Source organism: Trachypithecus francoisi, unplaced genomic scaffold (genome assembly GCF_009764315.1).
Source record: "Trachypithecus francoisi isolate TF-2019V2 unplaced genomic scaffold, Tfra_2.0 Lachesis_group10, whole genome shotgun sequence".
NCBI classification, from domain to species: domain Eukaryota; kingdom Metazoa; phylum Chordata; class Mammalia; order Primates; family Cercopithecidae; genus Trachypithecus; species Trachypithecus francoisi.
The window spans coordinates 13,078,731-13,098,931 of record NW_022681455.1 but is presented as its reverse complement, the minus strand read 5'-3'; the positions used below and the strand labels follow the sequence as shown (position 1 = coordinate 13,098,931).

Here is a 20,201-nt window from a genome sequence, read left to right as displayed (position 1 = left end):
CCCTGTCCTATCATTCTGTCATACTGCCTGCTGTGGAAGAGGAAGCTCCTCATTCCTGGACTGATTGAAGCAAAAGTATGATTGATACAATATTTTAATTTGCATTTAGATCTCTGTTACCTGTTACCTAAAAATCACTGAATACATACGTCCAGCCACAGTGGAAACATTTCTTCTCAATTACCAGGCTATAGTTTCAAGCTAATAGCTTCTGGTAGAAAAGAACAAACCACAAAGGAATCTCGGTGTTGTGTGTGTTTCTTTATCTCTTACAAGTGGGAACATAGTCAATCAATACAGTACTTTCTATTGGAAGATTCTAATGCAGCACATTAATTTTCCTCTAGGACGTTAGTCACCTGAGCCACTCCGCAAACAAACAAACAAACAAACAAAACAAGACATATGTGTGATAAAATACATTTGGGTAAAGAAGCATCTATACCCTGTTCTTAGAGATTTACAATACACATTTTCACACCAGGGGCTCTGAGATAAAAACGTTTGCTTAACTTTGTTCCGCTCAGTTTTCCACCCTAGTGTGATCTTGAAATTTTCCATATATCAGGCCGGGCGCACTGGCTCACACCTGTAATCCCAGCACTTTGGGAGGCCGAGATGGGTGGATCACCTGAGGTCAGGAGTTCAAGACCAGCCTGGCCAACATGGTGAAACCCCCTCTCTACTAAAAATACAAAAAATTAGCTAGGCGTGGTGGCAGGCGCCTGTAATCCCAGCTGCTTAGAAGACTGAGGAAGGAGAATCGTTTGAACCCAGGAGGCGGAGGTTGCAGTCAGTCTAGATTGTGCCACTGCACTCCAGCCTGGGTGACCGAGTGAGACTCTGTCTCAAAAAAAAAAAAAAATCCACATATTATTGTTACCATCCTGTGCAGCAAGTATTCGGTGGAACACATTTTGGAAAACATCTCATTGAAGTTGACAAAAACCTCAACATTGAACCATAGAACTTGAATTACAGTTTCTCACAGTGTAATCAGAGCTGCTCTGGGACACTAAATAGCAAAGAAGGACAACATAACTTCAGAAGTGTTAGGAGGAAGAGCACTGCTTCTGCTGGTTTCTGTTGCAGTAACACGGACCCGAGGACTAGCCAGACCACACTTCCCGTTGGCATAAAAGACAAATGAAGGAACTTGTCTTTTCTGCCTTCTCACCTTGGACTGGATACAACAGTACTGACCTCAATATATTTAAACACTAGGCAGAAAATTATTATTTTCCCACAAGCAATAAGGCTAATTCAAACTTTTGCAGGACAAAGAAAGAAAAAGCCCCGACAAATAGTGACTCTGAATATCTGTAAGCAAGCAGAATAAGGGAGCATTTGCAAGAGACCAAAGGAGCAGGTATTCGGTACCCTGTTTCTGCCCATCCACTTCCCAACCAGTCCCTAATCCTCTCTAATCCCTTATATCCCTGAGTCACAGACCCAGTTGTTCATTTGTGAAATTCTGTGATATCTATGGATTTAGCTGTATTGCAGAGGACTGAATTCTGAAGAGGATCTGCACTTCCTAGAAGACCTCAGTCCAACCACCCTTGCTTAAGACTGTGCAGACTTTTTTGTTTTGGCAGGGGACTGGCCATCAGCAAGGTACTCTGGTGTCTAGAGCAGCCTTCAGGACACTGATCTTTCGAGTTGGCCATCACTCTGTGACCTGCACAGTCTAAAGAGGCTTGGCTGGGCACGGGATGAGGACATGCACAGCCAGAAGCAATGTAGCAGCAACAACGCTGCCATCTGTTCCTCCAGCTCTGGGGCTCCCTCTGCGCTTTCACCTTGTGATGAAAGGGCTATCATCCTCCCGCCCTGTGAATCACACATACGTGCCTGTTTGGCCCTCCATTCTCCTCCCCACCACCACCACCAACTGAGAGGAGAAGAAAAGAGAAATCCAGCTCCTTCCTCCCTCTGTACAAGCCAGCACCATGCACATAAAAGCACCAGACCCTCTGTGTTTTTGAAAAGTCTCCAGATACCTCCTACAGATTTTCAAGACCCTCTGGAAAAAAAGCTTGACCCTCCTATACCTGGGCCTGCTTTGCAAGAAAGAAAACTGAGAATTTCTAAATATCACAAAATTTTGAAATTCAGGGAGACTGAATGACCTGAGCCCAGTTGGTTTGGAGGCTACTGGAACTGAAACTTAAGAGTCTGATTCCCAGGGGTGCTCTGTTTTCCTAACCCTCCCTGGAGGCTGCTAATTCCTTCTCTCTGGTAAACACTGCCAGGAATTGCACTCCTAGGTTTCTGCAATAAAAATAAGCCATATTTGCTTTCTAAAATCATGGTGGAAATTCTTCCAGTTAAATCTGACTGTGATTTAGGCTATGATATTTTCAAAGTAAATTTGTACCATTTTATTATGGCTAATTATGTATTTGGAGTTAGCAATGTACACTGACCCATCTGTCATAATCATGGCTTAAAAGCTAAATGTCATTCCTGTCTGGTCCTCAACTCTTGTTTATAAAACCAGTGGTGCATTTTGGAACCATCAACAATGTCAAGAGGAGAGCACAGGGACTATACAACTGCTCCAACTTCATTCCCAGCAGTTGCTTTTTTTAAAGAGGTGATTATTCATGTTGGCATGAGATTAAACATTCCTCTGGAAATAATTTGAACTTAAAAATGTTACATTCCTACCAATTTCTATATGATGTAATTAATCCTTTAGCCAATACATACATATTTCCAAAACTAACTCTGCCCTAGGACATACCATACATACCACACACACCCACACACAAACATACACACACACATACCTGTGACTTACATCACAGGTTATTCTATTAGATGTCATCTTCCTAGAATTAAATTTTGGATATAATGTCCACCGTCATGAGGTGATGTGTATATTCTAGAGATACAAGTGTCACTCTACAATATAGTATATCTCATCTAAATGGAGGACAGCATGGAACAAATTTTAAACTATAGTTCTGAAAAATTCCAGGACTCTACGGCACTATGTCAGGGCAGGCCCGCCAATCTGGCCTAAACCAGAGCAATCTCCCTTTCATCTGGTTTATATATGGGGGTCTTTCAAGATGCTTGTTAAGTTTTCCCTTTCCAAAGAACAACTCTTCTATTACATGTTTCTTTACTTTTTATTTCTTTTCTGTAGCTACTCTTTTTTGCTTTTTGTTTTGTTTTTGAGACGGAGTGTTGCTTTGTCACCCAGGCTAGAGTGTAGTGGCACAATCTTGGCTCACTGCAGCCTCAACCTCCCCAGCTCAAGCAATCCTCCTGCCTCAGCCTCCCAAGTAGCTGGGACTGTAGGCACACACCACCATGCCCAGCTAATTTTTGTATTTTTGTAGCGATGGGGTTTCACTATGTTGCCCAGGCTGGTCTTGAACTCCTGGGCTCAAGCGATTTACCAGCTTGGGCCTGGCCTGATGCTCCTTTTTGTATAGGTTCTCCTTCTTTTGCCTTCTAGAAAAATGAAAAAACTTAACCTAGGTATGCAGCCCAACGACTACTACACTTTTCAGGTATTCCAAGCCATTTCCAGTGTCTTACCACAGGAATCTGCATCGATATTCACATATTCAACCTCAAAGACCTGGCACAAGGATGGGAGGGGTCCAGTAGCCCATCGTTTCTACTCCCATGGCAAAGGGCATTTTCAGCTGCAGATATTAAAGCCTCTTCTTTTGTATTCAGTTTTACTTTGGGTAGTGGTGTTCCGACCACAGGCTGCTTAATAGTGCATGAATAATTCATATCATGACTAGTAGAAAACAGCTACATACTATTTGTTCTGGATATGAGCTCATTAAGGCTTTGGACAGGCAAAAAAGTTCACAGTATGTTCATTTTGAGAATGATGAGCTCCTGTCTGGTGGCCTGTTTGACTTTTCAGGGGGATGGTAAAGGGATGCATTAATCAGTGAGTTACTGAAATTTGCAGAGGTGATTCTTGAAAACGTAGCAGATCAGCAATGTTCCTGTGGCCAAGATCTGCTTCTCTACACATCCTCTCATCATGTGGATTAGGTCAGTCCATCAGACCTGTGACAATTTCCAAACATATAAATAAACACAATCTATAGTTTCCGCTGGCTATGTCAGACAAACACTTGCCCATAAACAGACCTCAAGTCTTTCAAGAAAGAACCTAATTCTGGTAGATGCCCAGCCTGTCAGAGAGGGATGGTCCCTAACTGTGCAGCAGATTTCAGCCTTCAAGTTGTGCCAGGACGTACTGGTGCCAACTCTTACTGAGAACACCTTCAGAATCAGCAACATCTCCCTATAATGCATCTCTCAATAATTCAAACCAATATGCAATCGAGTCTGGCAGGCTGTTATTCCAATTTTTTACTTTGAGCCAGAGTCTCGCTCTGTCACCCAGGCTGGAGTGCAGTGGCTTGATCTCAGCTCTTTCCAAACTCTGCCTCCGGGGTTCAAGCGATTCTCCAGCCGCTGCCTCCCAAGTAGCTGGAATTATAGGCAAGTGCCACCATGCCCAGCTAACTTTTGTATTTTTAGTAGAGACAGGGTTTTGCTATCTTGGCCAGGCTGGTCTTGAACTCCTGGTATCAAGTAATCTGCCCACCTTGGCCTCCCAAAGTGCTGGGATTACAGGCATGAGCCACTGTGCCTGACCCCATTTTTTTCTTTTACTTCCCATGGCCAGAAGAATTCCATTCACTTTTGTTTTCCTCTTCTGTAACTTGTTCCTCACTCTTTCCACTCATAGACATGGAGCAGTGCTACTGTGTCAAGGAGATTGCATCAAAAGAAGATGGTTCTTCACTACAGATTGCCACTGTACTTGAAATAACCTCAGAACTGAGGTAAGGGGACAAGGGAAGCAGAATGTTACAGCCCAAAAAATGAGAACGGAAGAACGGGAACTCCCCGCCCCAAGAGCCTCTGCTGAGGTTACAGCTTGTTTAGAAGATAATGATTTGATTTTATAATTACTTTTGTGGGTTGCAAAATAATTACTGTGGAGGCAAATCTCCAGTGCCAAAATAGCAGAGGCAATTGTTCTAAAGTTCACATCGAAACAATAACAGAGTCAAGATGGTTAACTCATAGGTGGGGATTAGAAAAGCCATCCCTCTTTGTAACATGTGCCAGCCTGAAGCCCACATAAAGGTCAGGGTGGGAGTGGGAACACTAAAGATACTCCGCAAACTGAATTCAGATAAGTTATTTCTTTGTAGGCTGATTTTCATTTTAAACCTGTCCCTCTGAGTACACCACAACATCAAATAACTTTTGAAAAGACCAAAGCTGCAATTCAGGTGAACGACACAGATATGTAATTGGACACTGGATAATCTTCAGGATCCTTTTCAATTCTAAAATCAGCCTATGATGCTAAAATGGTCAGGAGTGGTACTTTATTTATTATTATTATTATTATTTTGAGACAGGATCTCCCTCTATGGTCCAGCCTAGAGTGCAGTGGTGTGATCTCAGCTCACTGCAACTTTTGCTTCCTGGGCTCAGGTGATCTTCCCACCTCAGTCACCCAAGTAGCTGGGATTACGAGCATGCACCACCACGCCTGGCTAATTTTAGAATTTTTTGTAGAGACGGGGTTTCGCCATGTTGCCCAGGCTGGTCTCGAACTCCTGGGCTCAAGCGATCCACCCACCTCAGTCTCCGAAGGTGCTGGATTACAGGTGTGAGCCACCACACCCAGTCAGGAGAGATACTTTCTATTACAGCAACTTTGATGTCACCAGGGGTTGGCAAAGTTTGTTTATTTTTTTAAGGCCAGAGAATAAATATCTTAAGCGTTGCGAGTCTCTGTGGCAACAACTTAAGTCCAGTTGTAACTTGAAAGTTGCCACAGACAGTGTGCAAACAATTGTGCATGGTTGTTTCCCAATAAGACTGTATTTACAGACACTAAAATCTGAATTTGCTGTAAGTATCTTGTGTCATGAATTATTTTTCTTCTTTTGATTTTTCTCCAGCCATTTAAAATCGCAAACAACATTCTCAACCTACAAACACAGGCAGAGGGCCCATGAGCCATAGTTTACTAACTCCTGATCCAGATAGGTTTTAGGCACCTCCTGTGGAATGGAAGTAAATTCATTTTGCAGGTGGAAGAAACTCAAAAGCAGGTAGAGGCATTGGAGGTCCCCTCGGCCTCCTAATTCTAACCAAACACCCTCTTCATCAGATAATTTCCACTTCAACTTTCCAATGAATTGATGGTTTGCTTTGGGTGTTCATCTTTGCCCAAATTTCTCTGAATGATCATAATCACATTTAATTAATTGCCTGAAGAAGTTAAACTTCATGGGCCAAAATAAACAGTCCCTCCTTAGAGGTTCAGTAAAGTGTGAGTCTCCAGGCAGCTAAAAGTGGCTTGATGACCCGAAGGTGGGAGCCAGAGCTGGAGAGACAGCTCAGCTGCAACAGCATGGGCAGGTGACATTAGGAAGCCAAGAGCTACTCTGAGTCTCTGACCCTCTTCTCTTAAATGGTCACAAGAATAATTCCAACTGTAAAAGGTTGTTCTGATGACCGCAAGGAAATAAGACACAAGCTATAAAGTGTAATGGAAATACATTTATGTAAGGTGTCTAAAATCACTAGTTTTCTTAAATGGACTGAATTAACTCTTTTTCTTGACCACCAACTCAGTTAGAACCTTCTAACTTGCTTTCTTAAAAGTCCTGCAGGGTGGCTATTACCCATAACAGATAATAACAAGTGTCAGGAAAATTGTAGAGAAACTGAACTTTTATATACTATTCATTGCTCAGGGGGATGTAAAATGGTGCAGCCAGTTTGGCAAAGGGTCTGGCAGACCCTCAAATGGTTAAACATGGAGTTACAATGTGATCTAGCAATTCTACTCCTAGGTACATACATAAGAGAGATGAAAACCTGTGTCCATGCTAAAGCTTGCACATCAATGTTTATAGTGGCATATTCAGCAGAGCCAAAGAGTGGAAACAACCCAAATGTCTATCAGCAGATGAATGCGTGAATAAATATTCACACAATGAAATATTATTCAGCCATAAAAAGCAATGAAATTCTGATACATACTACAGCATGAATACATTTTGAAAACACTGTGCTAAGTGAAAGAAGCCATATATTGCATGGCTACCAAATATAAGGTACCATATATTGCATGGTTCCATTTATGTGAAATGTCCAGAATAGGGAAACCTATAGATGAGTGGCTGCCTGGCATTTGGGAACGGGGTGTAGGGAATGGAATAATGAATGGATATGTTAAGGGGAACAGAGGTGCTTTTTAGGTGTAATGAAAACGTTCAAAAATTGATTGTGGTGATGGATGACAATTCTATGACTTAAATGTTATTAAATTACATAGCTTAAATGAGTGAACTCTCTGGTGTGTGAATTATATCTCAGTAAAAATGCTTTCTAAAAAATCCTCCAGGGAATACTACAACTCGTCATGGAGCAAGTCCCAGCTCCTTAGCGTGGTGTCCCAGGCCCTTGGTATGTGGCTACTGTCCAGCTCCCCAGGCGCCCTTCTCACCATCCCCCAGCCACATCACACCACTGTCCTTACAGCCGCTGTAATAAAGGGACACACATTCATTGACTAGATCTATAATAAAAGAACATGTACATTCATGTATTGAACATATCTTAAGTGGATAATACCTGTGCACTGTTCTCAGCACTAGAAACATAGCAGTCATGAGAAGATAGGACAGACCCTTGCTGGAAGAGCAGCATTCAATGCCCTCCTCTGGCCTTTGACCTTTCCTACCCTTGCTCTTTGTCCCGCTTCCAGTGGCTCTTTCCTTCAGGTATCTGCCAGCCCAACCCTATTCATCCCACTCAACTCAGCCCAAGTACCATCTCCTCCTACATGGCCTGCTGGCTTTCTCCCCCAGGGAGGAGATGGGTTCCCCACCTGTGTGTCCATGACATCCTGAGTCTACCTGTCACAGCAACGTCCCTCACTGGACTGTTTCTCTCAGGGCAGGAACTCATCTTCTACCTCTCTACTCACACGTAACTTCACCGTAGGCATCAATGTTTGATACATGAATAAACAAATGACCATGTTCTATCCTTCCTCTGGCCTTGGGTATAAAAACAATACAACACTAAAAACAATCATCATATGATTTCTCTCGAATGGTCTACTGCTAACCTTCTGGCTGATTTTTTTCCCTGGGCTGAAAATCTCTATAATTCATTTCTTCTTTTCCAAACCAATAACTAGATTCTTGTTTAGTTCCTGGATCTATTCCAATTTTTGCCTCTTTGGACTTACCTTTTCTCCCTTGCAACCTGTGGGGTGAAGTAAGGTCATCTCTGCCCCTCTCTCTGGCTACTTAGCCTTCAACAAACTCACCTTTATCTCTTGGCTTTCAGCTCAGCTGTCCCCCTGGCACAGGTAGCCTGTGCACCAGCAGAACCTCATTGAACATCATCAATGGTGGCTCCTAACTGGCTCAATGGACCACCACCCTTCAGGCTTTTAGACACTTCTAGAAGTCCCCAAAGCCTAGTCAAGTCCAAAGAGTTCTCACCATTCATATGTAAGTTAGTGAACCAAAGAAATAGAAGTTTAGGGCTAGGAAACAAGTAGTGATCCTTTCCACCTACCCCCATTAAAGTTTTATGGATACATTTTATCTATTACCCTTTTCAATGTGATTGTTTTTATCTCCTTTAGACAAATAAGGATACTTTAAGCTATAGATTTCACAAATTGTTTAAATATGTCCTCTCCTAAACTAAGTGACTATTTACAGATGTCTGTAAAGTGTCAGAGCAATATTAGAACAGAAGGGGAAATTATTAGTAAAATTATATATGAGCTCAAAGTTATGCTAAAAATAAGACAAGCTGATTTTGAATTGCTGGTGATTGAAAGTGTATTATTGGACACATTCTGAGCCTGAAACAGATATGCAGAATCTTGGTCTTTTGGCTGCTCAAGGTCTTGAAACATCCTTTGTTGAGCTATGAGCAGCATGGAGCTGGGTCCTTGTCTTGTCTAGTCCTGGCCTAGGCACTAACAGCAACACCATTGGAAAAACTCACTTATATTTGCTTTAATGTAATACAAGAGTGGGGGAATCTGAGTGATATGCCTATGGGAATTAATTATCCTATTGTGTCTACTTTCGCATATGTGTATAATTTTTCATAATAAACTTTTTTTAAAAGGGCATTTTGAGCCAGGCACTGTGGCTCATGCTTGTAATCCCAGCACTTTGGGAGGCTGAGGCGGGAGGACTGCTTGAGCCCAGGAGTTCAAGATCAGCCTGGGCAACGTGGGGGAAATCCTGTCTCTACAAAAAGAAAATGTATATATATACACACACATACACACAAAAATTAGTCAATGTGGTAGTGCATGCCCGTAGTCCCAGCTACCAGGTGGAAGGATAGCCTGAACCATGATTTTGCCTCCGCACTTTAGCCTGGGCAACAGAGTGAGACCCTATCTCAAATAAATAAATAAATAAACAAACAGATGAGTTGATCACATCGCCTCTGCTTAAAAACCCTGTGCCATCTTTGGTACTTGCAATCTGAATTCCTTTGGAAGTGGATGCAATCTGAACTGCTTCTGAAACTGTAAGAGGCTTTTTCTGACCTTCCTTCTCCTGCCCAGGGTGGAACCTACCACTGTGTCCTCAATCTGACCCTTACCTTATTTGTCTTGTTAGAAATATATGTTTAAATATAGAGAAGAATTGGGTGCTCTCATCTTGGACTCAATCCAAGGAAGTTTAATTACAGAAGAGGCAAAGCAGCACAGTATAACAGGGGGAAATGCCCAGGGCAAAATTGGACTTGGGGGGTAACAGTACAAACGCTAGCAATTGCAGCTAATGTTTCTCAAGCACTTTCTCTTGAAAGGCACCATGCTAAATGCTTTGTACCAAATATCTCATTTAATCCTTACAACTAAAACGGTAATATCCCCAAACCACCCAACCAGCAAGCAGAGGAGACACTGAAAACAGGCAGTATGTTTCCAGGATCCAGCTGTGAACCCCAGTTGAAAACTGCTTCCCTCTTCAAGGACAGGTTCTGTTAGCAGCCCTGACACCAAATGGTGGTTTGACCTTGGTAGACTGCTCACTTAATCCTAATGTATCTTCATTTTCTCACCTGAAAAATGAGGCAGGTGACCCACAGAAACTCACAGGGCATTCTCTCCTAAAAGGCTGTCTTGATGGATGAACTCTACAGTCAGTACAGCAGAGAAATAGTATGACAAATTGTTATTCCTAAAGTTCACATTGGAATCCATTAGAAAATATGCTAAATATTTCTAATCCCTAAAACAAAACTTGAGAAAACATCTAGCATGTCCACGGATTAGTAAATTTCTATATAAATGTTTAAAAAATAGGAACCATATATAGTAAAATGAAGACAACTGTGATCTACTGATTAATTACATGTAAAAGGCACTGAGTAGCAGTTGCAATCAATATGTCTTGTTTCTAAATCCATCATTTTATTAAGTGTCATTATAAAATAAGACTGAGAGGCTTCAAGATATTTTTAAAAACTGTTAAAATATTTTATTTCTATTGAAATTATATCTTAATACACAATTATTACATATATTATAATTCCTAAACTTATTCCTCACTATTAATGGACTCAAAAGGAATTCAAATGAAAATAGAAATGCGTTTGAAATCAAATACATAAATACTTCACTTTCTAGAATCGATTTTCTCTAAATTTCATTTTTAACTATTTGTAAATTAAATCATATTCTCCTATTAACTTCTAATATAAGTTCAGTGATGACTTAGCTATGTTTCTTATGGCTTTACGATGTCCATAACTTCTAATCTACCTGGTTGTAAATTCCTCTCTATCCCCACTAAAGTCAGCCTCTCTATCAAGTAGGTAAGGCGGGGGAAAAAAATGCATCAGAAAATTCTGCAATTCCTTCTAATTCTTTACTATAATAAACCTAGCTTGTTGAGACTGCACATGTATATATCACACATGCATACAGATATAAATAGACACAATACCTAATGTTCCACATTCAGTGCAGGTGGCAGAGATAAACGGCCATTAAAAAACAATCAACTTCATGGTACAGTGGAAAGCGTCTTGGTTGTTGTTTTTTTGAGATACTGTCTCATTTCTTATGGCGCGATCTTGGCTCACTGCAACCTCTGCCTCCTGCGTTCAAGCAATTCTCCTGCCTCAGCCTCCCCAGTAGCTGGGATTACAGGCATGTGCCACCATGCCTGGCTAATTTTTGTATTTTTAGTAGAGACAGGGTTTCACCCTGTTGGCCATGCTGGTCTCAAACTACTGACCTCAAGTGATCCACAGGCCTCGGCCTCCCAAAGTGCTGGGATTACAGGCGTGAGCCACCGCGCCCAGCCGCGTCTTGGTTTTAAAGTGAAACAGATGAGGGTGTGAGTCTGTTTCCCCTGTATCTACTATGTGGCTTTCCTATATAAGCTTGTTTCCTCACCTGAAAATAGCTTTAGTATTGAATCAAAACAGCAAAGATGGAAGGAAACACAGTCTTTGGCCATTAATGGTGAATTGTGTTCTATGGTTTCTTAACAATAGAGAATTACTTAAAATAAGCTCAGCAAAACATCTTTAATACTAGTTAGTAGATACCAGGAAAAAAAAACTCGAGTAAAAAGATAATCGTTGAAATGTAATTTCACCTTTTATATACCTCTCAAGAGCCAGAAATATTTTATCCTTTAAAGTTTATTCTTTAGTTATAGATTGTCTTTAAACTGCAAGTTATTAAAATATGCTTTAAATAACGATTTCACATGCAAAGAAATTAAGTGTGAAAGAAACTCAGTGAACAGTACCTTTCTAAAATTTCATCTGTGTAAAATTTCTAGAAGGGCTTTCAAGCTGTATCAGAATTTTCCGTGGGTGCCACCAAGTGGCCTACTCAGTGCTGAATGAAGAACCAGGCACACGGATGGTACTGGACATAATACAGGTGTGCCTCTCCTTAAGATGCACGTTCCTCTATAGAGCCTGAGCAAACAGGACGTTGCGGAAATCTGTTTGCCTCACTATGATCTTGAGCATACAAATGTTTTAAAATAGCTGGTGCTCCTGGCATGTAGAAAATATGACTCAAATTGCAAATCGCTTCTAGAGAATTTATCCAAAAGAACATCCACTCCCTGCAGACTATCATGGGAGGGCGATCCTTGCCCAAAGTGAAATTTACTGGAACTTCCACAGTGGGCAGTGCTGCTTTGGTTTCCGGCAGTAAAAGAAGAAGGGTTAAGCTCCTGACCTCATTCCATTTTGGTGATTAAATGAGTGCACCACACAATAGATTGGCAGGATTAGCAGTATGAAATTAGGCAAAAAATAGGCACGATAACATAATTCCCCACTTAAGAATCCTTTGAGGGTAAATAATCCTATCAGGTAATATGTGAGCATCCATACATAGCTGCTTGGGACATTCTGAAATGTGTGAGGCTGTGGAGATGACGCACGTTTCAAGAAGAACTATGTGCTGTAGGTTAAAATACGTACGTGTATCCATTGACAGAGTATACCGCATTTCCCAGTGACAGCACTCATAATGACATTTGTAAGCACACATCCTTGAGTATGGACATATACCTTTCCTTATCGGAGCAGCATTTACAGACGCTAATTTAAGTAAACTCCCAGGGTTGTGGAAGCAGCCCATTTGGGTAGCAATTCAGTCAAGAGAGAAACTGACATTTAATAACCATTTTAGCCTGCATATCAAGCTTTGTTGCGTTACATGGTAAAGGTCTGGCTTTGGGTCATCTGATTAATCCATTTGTATTCCATAGGTCTCGATGTTATCAGCTGATGTAGTAATCAACACATGTCAGTCAGTGTGTGCTTCTCAGAAACATATATCCCCCCTACACCTAACAGCAGGGACGTTCATGTGTTTCGTATGTGCGCCTTCCTCCACTGCCCTCCCAGGTTTCCTCTTGGATGCCTGGTGGTGTCCTGCACAGCCTCTCTTGCAATTTAATCAAAGAAAACGATAATGATGCTAGCAGGCCTCTAATTTTGAAAAGACATTAGCCAAGCCAGAGTCATTTCATTACTCTGCACTTCAGAGACCGACTAAGAACGGGAGGGATCCTAAGTAATGTTTCTTCTTCCAAAAGGAACAGCAAAACCTGCCTATGTGATAGGAAAATCTGCCTGCCCAAGCAGGTGTGCGTGTCAGGCATGGAGATGAGCTTCAGGCCGGCCAGTAGCTAAGGCTTTCAATGTAAAATCTGCTGCCTAAAACTTTTCCATGACCTCCAGCGGCCCTGCAGAGCCTGTTCGGTGAGCTGCTCAGGAACCGCCTGGAGGCTCGCGCGAATGCACAGCCACACAGGGGCGTCCACAGCTGCAGAGGCTTCTGCCTCGTCCGCGCCGGCTGTCCCTCGCTCTGGGCTCCTCCTGCCCAGAGTCTCTGGCAGCCCGGCACCCCTTCACTGCCCTGCTTCAGATTAGACTGCGGGAGCTCTGGCTCGCACACGCCCAGGCTCACCTGGAAGATGCCGCTGCGCGCCCCCTCCCCCACCTCTCCACATGTTGGCCTTTGGGCATCGTTCCAGCAGGGACCAGCAGCGGCACTTCAAAAATCACAGCCATGTTTTACTCTAAACAGGCATCATTCAACAACTCCACAAGTCTCTGGGCGCCGCCGCCAAACCGCCTCTCCAAACTGATGCCACCCGAAGAAAGCCCATGTCCCTAACGCAGCCCAGCAAACCCTGTATCCCATCATAACACGAGGACGGGGCAACAGTTGAGAAGCCCATGGAAGGAAAAAGCGGGAGTCAGCTCTTTTACCACAGACGAATCCCCTAAGTCTCGGCTTCCAAATGAAAATCCCAGACTTGCTCTTTTAACTGTTTCAAAACCCTCATTTTGGGGACCATATACGTCAATGGGATGTACAGGGTTGCGAGCCCGGGTTGGGCTGTGGGTGTCACTCTGCAAAGCGCTCGGCGGGCGGGTGTCATGTCTGGGTGGAGTGCGGATGTCCCTGCAGTTCTCCAGGCGACAGACGCCGACGGTGCCCCCAAACTGAGACAGCCCGAACCACCTCCCCGCCTCCCGCGCTCGCCGCTACCGCCCCGACGGGCCCCGGCACTCACCGTCCCGGGCGTCCTCCCCCCGACTGCAGTTGCTGCAAATGTGTTTGATCTCCTTGCCTAGTTGACAGTGGATCACAAAGGACACGTTGTTGTTGTTGTTGGGGGCGGGCTCCTTCAGGGGCTTCATCCTCATCAAATAAAAAGCTTTCTTTTTTGGTTTCTCGGCGCTCGCGCCTGGCACCGCGCCCTCCCTGCAGCGCGGCGAGCGGAGCGCAAACCTCCCCGGCTTCGCTGCGCGCGTGGGCTCCGCCATCCGGTCCCCGGGCGCCCGGGGCCGGGCGCTGCTCCGGCCCCCGCGCGCTGCCACTCGCGCCCCTCGGCCTCGCCAGCATGCCCCCGCCCCGCCCGCGCCGGTCGCTCTACATAAGCACCGCCGCGGCGGGGCGGGTCGGGGAGGGCGCCGAAAGGGTCTTGACCTCGCCGACCTCGCTGCCCCAGCCAATCCGGATCCCGAGGCCGGAGGAGGGGGCACGCAGGGCGCTCCTCGGTCCTACCTGAGACGCTCCACTCCCACCTCTCTCCGGGTCTCACGTGCACATCCTCCTCTGGAGGCCCCACCCCTCCGGAAATCTCAGCACCAGCTACTGAGAGCCTGCTGGGTTTGCAGCTACCTTCACTCTCAAGAGCTCCAGGGCGGAACGCCAACCCCCTCCCCCTTTTCTTCACGCCTAAAGCTGCCGAATGAAAGCAAAATGTTTCACACGGAAAGCGTTGCGCTGGGAGCCCTCGGGTGCAAGCGCCCCTCCAGGGCCACAGCAAATTACCCTCTCCAGCGGGTCCAACCCATAGCCCTTGACTTTCACTGGAGCAGACAACCTGTTACAACATAATTGATGTTTTCACCTCCCATAGAAATTCTCAGACCCGAAGGAGATTGTTTAACGCCAGGGTCATTAAAAAGGAAAATAAAATGCTGATTTTATCAAGACTCAGAAACAACAATTTGCGACTTTGGGACTGTCAGCTAATTTGGTCAAATCGCTCTCCAGCTGTTTTAGCACAGTAACTAAGGCTTAGCAAAGCAAGGGACATCTACCAGGATTTCCAAAGGGAGAACAGGGTATTTTCTTTAAAAAACAGACAAAAAAAATTTGTTTTTAGAGATCGGCTGTCACTGTGTCGCCTAGGCTAGAGTGCTGTGGCACAATGACAATTCGCTGCAGCCTCGAACTCCCGGGCTCAAGCGATCCTCTTGCCTCAGTTTCCTGAGTATCTGGCATTGCAGGGAGAACAGTGCCTTTAACGAACCATGCAGAACAAATCAAAGCTCAATAACTTGTAAATATTATTCTTCAGCCACGGATTTGCCTTATTAAAATCATGCTATTTCTAATAAACCACCAAGTCACACAACAATCCCGACTCAGATATCGCCAATCCTATATCACCTTTTAGAGAACTAAGGCTTAGACAAGGCCTATATCACAATCACCTTGTGTGCTTATTTTAAAAATAGAGATTACAGAGCCCTAAATCCTGATATTCTGATTTAGTAGGTCAGTGCAGGGTCCAGGTATCTGTACCTTTAACGAGCTCCCCAGGTGACTTTGATGCAAAGCATAAATGGAGAAACAGGTGTTTACAGCCAGGTGTGTCTGCCCCCACTCCTGTGTTCTTCCCACCCTACTGCATTCACTCGGAGTCACACCCTTGTCCTCTTTTCCAACCTACCAGAATAATGTCAGTTAAAGAATGCACTGTCACTACCAGTTGTTTCTAGGAACTTCCTCAAAGCTAATCTCACAATTCCCTGTCACTGCCTCTTCCACAAAAGGCAGGTCTTTGCTAGTCTCTCCTCCAACTGGGCAAATTCTACACATACAGTTGCCTCACAGGTAACAGGGTCAATGATCCACTGAGGATATTAAATTACTGTATTGCAATAGGCTTCTGATCACTCCAATTCTACCACTCTATCATTTCTACTACTTTTCATCTGCAAAATAGTGTGCACAAATCAGCACGACAAGAGCTTCATTTTCATTCTGGAGTTTGGAAAGTCAGGTGTCCAGCTGCCATCGCCTCCTCCAGAGGGGGATGTATGTAGAATGCAGGTCTCTGTAATTAGTTCTCCATCCCTCTTGGTGCCCATTGAGGGCTTCAGCAACTGCCCCCTTTTACTGGATTACCAGCCAGGCCAACCACAGGTGAATCCACTACGTCTGCTCATGTCGGATTCATGTCACTTGGTCCCTGGCTAATTATAAGCCTTATCTTAGAGGTTACAAAGGACCTGTTTGTTATACTGGTTGAGTGCACCAGGGAATTTGCTGCATTGTATTCTGAGCAAACATTTGTTATTCTCTTGTGTAATTCCGTGGGCCACTCCCCCAAACTGTCATCCCTTAAGTCCCTTCTGAAAAGAGGAGGTCGTGTATTTACCAGCAAAGTACATGTTTCCTTAAATGTGTATTTTAAATTGCATGCCTTTTCTGCCTTACTCTCTGCCCCACAGGTTAGAACAGTGGACCAGCAGAAACCCCATCTGACCTTATTAAAGCAACTAAGAGTGAAGCAATCTTTTATTCCCTTGCAGAATACTAAGGGGCTCTGTATGTTTCTATCTTAATTGGCCATCAGGCACTGTGATTGCGTCATACAAAAAAACTGACAGAGCCGCCAGCAAAGCCTCAAATATTAAGGGATGTGCCCTGGGCTGTAGGGGCCCTCTGTTCAAGTTAAGTGTATAAAAGCCATAAAGTTTACCTGGGAGAGCCATTTCTCTTGTTTGAGGATCCAACTTTCTCAACTGTCCTCCCTGAGTTTGTACCCTCTCGTGGTGCTGTGCAATATAGTATCCACTAGCAACATGTGACTGTTTACATTTAAATGAATTAAAATTCAATAAAATTCAAATTCAGTTCCTCAGCTGCACTAACCACAATCCACATGCTCAATGGCCGCACGTGGCTAGTGGCTACTGCATTGGGTAGGGCAGATTGTAGAACACTTCCATCACCGTTGAAAGTTGTATGAGACCATGCTGTTCTTAGCAGATGTGTGCCTTTTAGTGTCTCAGATTGAATTCGAGAATGATTAGCTTAAGTTTCAGAAGCTAAGAAGTGCCATCTCTTATTGTTACAACAGAAGGTGTGTGAAGAAGGGCCCAGGATGGAATATAGCTTAGTGTGGGCAGCAGTTTGGAAGGTGGCTGAATCTAACAGCTTCTAGCACCACCTCCTTGCCTCAGCAGGCAGCAGGGCTGATGTGCACACTGTCCCGCATTTCCTCTTGACTCTGCTCTGTACCCTGAATGCCACCTCAGTGAAGAATCACTACTGGTGTCCATTATTATTATTTCCTTGTAGCATTTATTTATTTATTTAATCTTTTTTTTTTTTTTTTTTTTTTACCAAGATGATCTAAATGAGGATGACCTCCTGTGATCACGCTCAGTGTCACTTGGCTGTATGACAGTCTCCTTCCCATCCCTGATTTAGGATACACTTAACTTGCAGATCCCCTTGTGAGACTTGTTTGGTGCCCTAAGACCCCACTACCCAAAATATGACCCCAAGGACCAGCAGATCCCAGGTACCTGAGAGCTTGTTAGAAATGCAGCACTTCAAGCTCTAGCCCAGAATCTGCATTTAAACAAGACCTCCGGGTGATTTGGATGCATATTGAGGTTTCAGATGCACCCTCTAGAAATCAGCCTACCAGAGCTACACATATTTTCATTCCAAAGTAAGTCGTGGATAGGATTCTTGATCTCATGGAACTTGAAACTTAATGGGAAGGGCTGGGTGGGTGGCTCATGCCTGTAATCCCAGCACTTCGGGACACTGAGGCGGGTGGGCCACTTGAGGTCAGGAGTTTGAGATCAGCCTGGCCAACATGGTGAAACCCTGTCTGTACTAAAAATACAAAACATTAGCGTGGGGCATGGTGGCATGCACCTGTAATCCCAGCTACTCAGGAGGCTGAGGCAGGAGAATTGCTTGAACCCGGGAGGCAGAGGTTGCAGCGAGCCAAAATCGTGCCACTGCACTCCAGCCTGGGCAATAAGAGCAAAACTCCGTCTCAAAAAAAAAAAAAAAAAATTAATGGGAAAGAGGGTGCACTCAATACAAGGGCATATAAGAATAACAGGAGACACCGAGCTGAAAACACGTGCAAATTTGTAACCAGGAGTACCCACGGAGATCTATGAATTTAACATTGGGGGTGTGGGGTGAGCCATATATAAAGGGATTTCTGCAGTGATTATTGTGGAAGAGATGGCATATATGCAGGAGGAGTCCCCTGGGAAAGTTGATCTGAAGCAGTAGGGGGCAGAGGGTGGTGGTGGCGGTGGTGGTAGTGTAGGGAGACTGCAAGCTGGCAGACTAGGAGTTCATGGGGTGGGGAGGTCAAGGATGGGCGGCCATTGGCCTGGCAGGACCTGTTACAGCCAGCAAATTGACTTTTCCAGAAGATCCCACCATCAGGCTGATGTGAGGGCAACTGCAGACCTTGAAATCCTCCAAGTCTGAATGTGAGAAGCAGTGTGTGATCTCCTGTGAACTGAGGCTTTGTTCTGCTTTCTACTTGCCTATGCTCCTCCCCATTTTTAAAGCCCAGCTGTTATGAGACTTTAAAGAAACCTACAATCAAAATTAAGGGTAGAAAATTTAAAATGCTCACAAAAGTGCTTTCACTCTTATGGGAAAGCACACAGCAGAAATACTAAATATTAAGGTCAACACAGGGCAAAGCAATGGAAGTGTACTCAGATAGAAATTACTACACATATTTAATGTAAGAAAAGATTTTTATAAAAATCTTCTTTTGCTCTCTCAGTATTTTTTCTTTGATTTGAACTCAAGCTATTCATTCAGTGTCCGCCCTGCTTCTGTGTCTCCTTTCTTGTTCCTATCCGCCCTGCAGTGGGTGGAATGGTGTCCGCCTCTCCCAGAGATATGTCCCTGTCAAATCCCTGGAATATATGGGTGTGACCTTATTTGGGAAAAGTGTCTTTGCAGGTTTAATTAAGTTAAGGATCTTGAGATGAGGAGATCATCCTAGATTCTCTGCAGGGGTCCTAAATCCAGTGATAAGTGCTTTTTATAAAAGGCACACAGAGGAGAGACACACAGACAGAGGAGGAGAACACAATGTGAAGATGGACCCGGAGATGGGAGTGACACCGCTGCCACAGGAATGCCAACAGTCACCAGAAGCTGGAGGAAGGGAGGAACAGGCTCTCCCCAAGAGCCTCTGGAGGGATCTTGGTCCACCTTGAACTTGAACTGTTGGTCTCCAGAACTGAGTGAGAGAATAAATATCTGTTGTTTTAAGCTGCTAACTTTGGGATAATTTGTTACATCATCCCTAGGAAAAACACACTCCCTAAACATTAACAATATGTGATATTCTTATTACAAGAATAGCATCTATATTTTTCCAGGTTTGCTCTAAATGTGCAGTATGTTAAAACCAGAATTGCAAGCTCATCTGCAAAGTGTAGATTAAGAACAAGGTTAAAAAAGTACTTCCAAATGGTTCATGGACACAGAATGGTGCAGCACTGCTGCTGTGTGTGTGTGTGTGTGTGTTGTTGTTGTTGTTGTTGTTGTTGTTGTTTTGGGGGTATTTTTTGGTTTGAGTTTTTTGTTAGTTTTTTGCAGATGCTAGACTGGAAGTATGGAAAGGAATGGAAGAGAAGACTGCGATTAAGAGGAGATATAGCTTCCAGGCTGTCTCATATTTGATGTAATACATTTATATTTCGAGCAAGGAGATGTGATCAGAGCTTGCTGTGAATGGCTAGTGAAAATTCTTTAGGAGATTTAGGGGTATGTAAGTGGAGGTCATATTCAGGGCCTGAGCACTGGTCCAGCTGTATGAATTGTTTATGGCTGGCATCTGTTCTAATAGATTGAATATTCTTTCTGACTCTTATATGTCTAGTTGTTAAATATTTTGAATGTCACTCCTGCATATGATTGACAAGCTTTGATTGCCCCACAAGTAAGGCTTTTCCACCACAGTGTTTTTCTGTCAACTGTGATTTGAAGCCTAAAGCGAAAGATCCTTTGGCTTTAGCTTTTCCTTTATTATCTCTTGATCAAATCTGGCAGACTT

The 20,201-nt window shown here is 43.8% G+C and overlaps 1 protein-coding gene across 15 annotated transcripts in view; it reads right to left on the bottom strand.

The window, feature by feature from the left end:
- Positions 1-20,201, bottom strand: part of PHACTR1 (phosphatase and actin regulator 1) — a 596,190-nt gene that overhangs the window by 276,318 nt on the left and 299,671 nt on the right. For 2 of the 15 annotated variants that reach the window (XM_033216235.1, XM_033216241.1), the window contains exon 1: positions 14,136-14,726. The exons of 12 other annotated variants lie outside the window; for them this stretch is intronic. In XM_033216235.1, coding sequence (XP_033072126.1) covers positions 14,136-14,388 — 253 coding nt within the window. In that variant the 5' untranslated portion in view covers positions 14,389-14,726. Of the gene's footprint in view, positions 1-14,135; positions 14,727-20,201 lie in introns of those variants that run through there. One more of the 15 variants, XM_033216238.1, reaches the window with a different exon arrangement.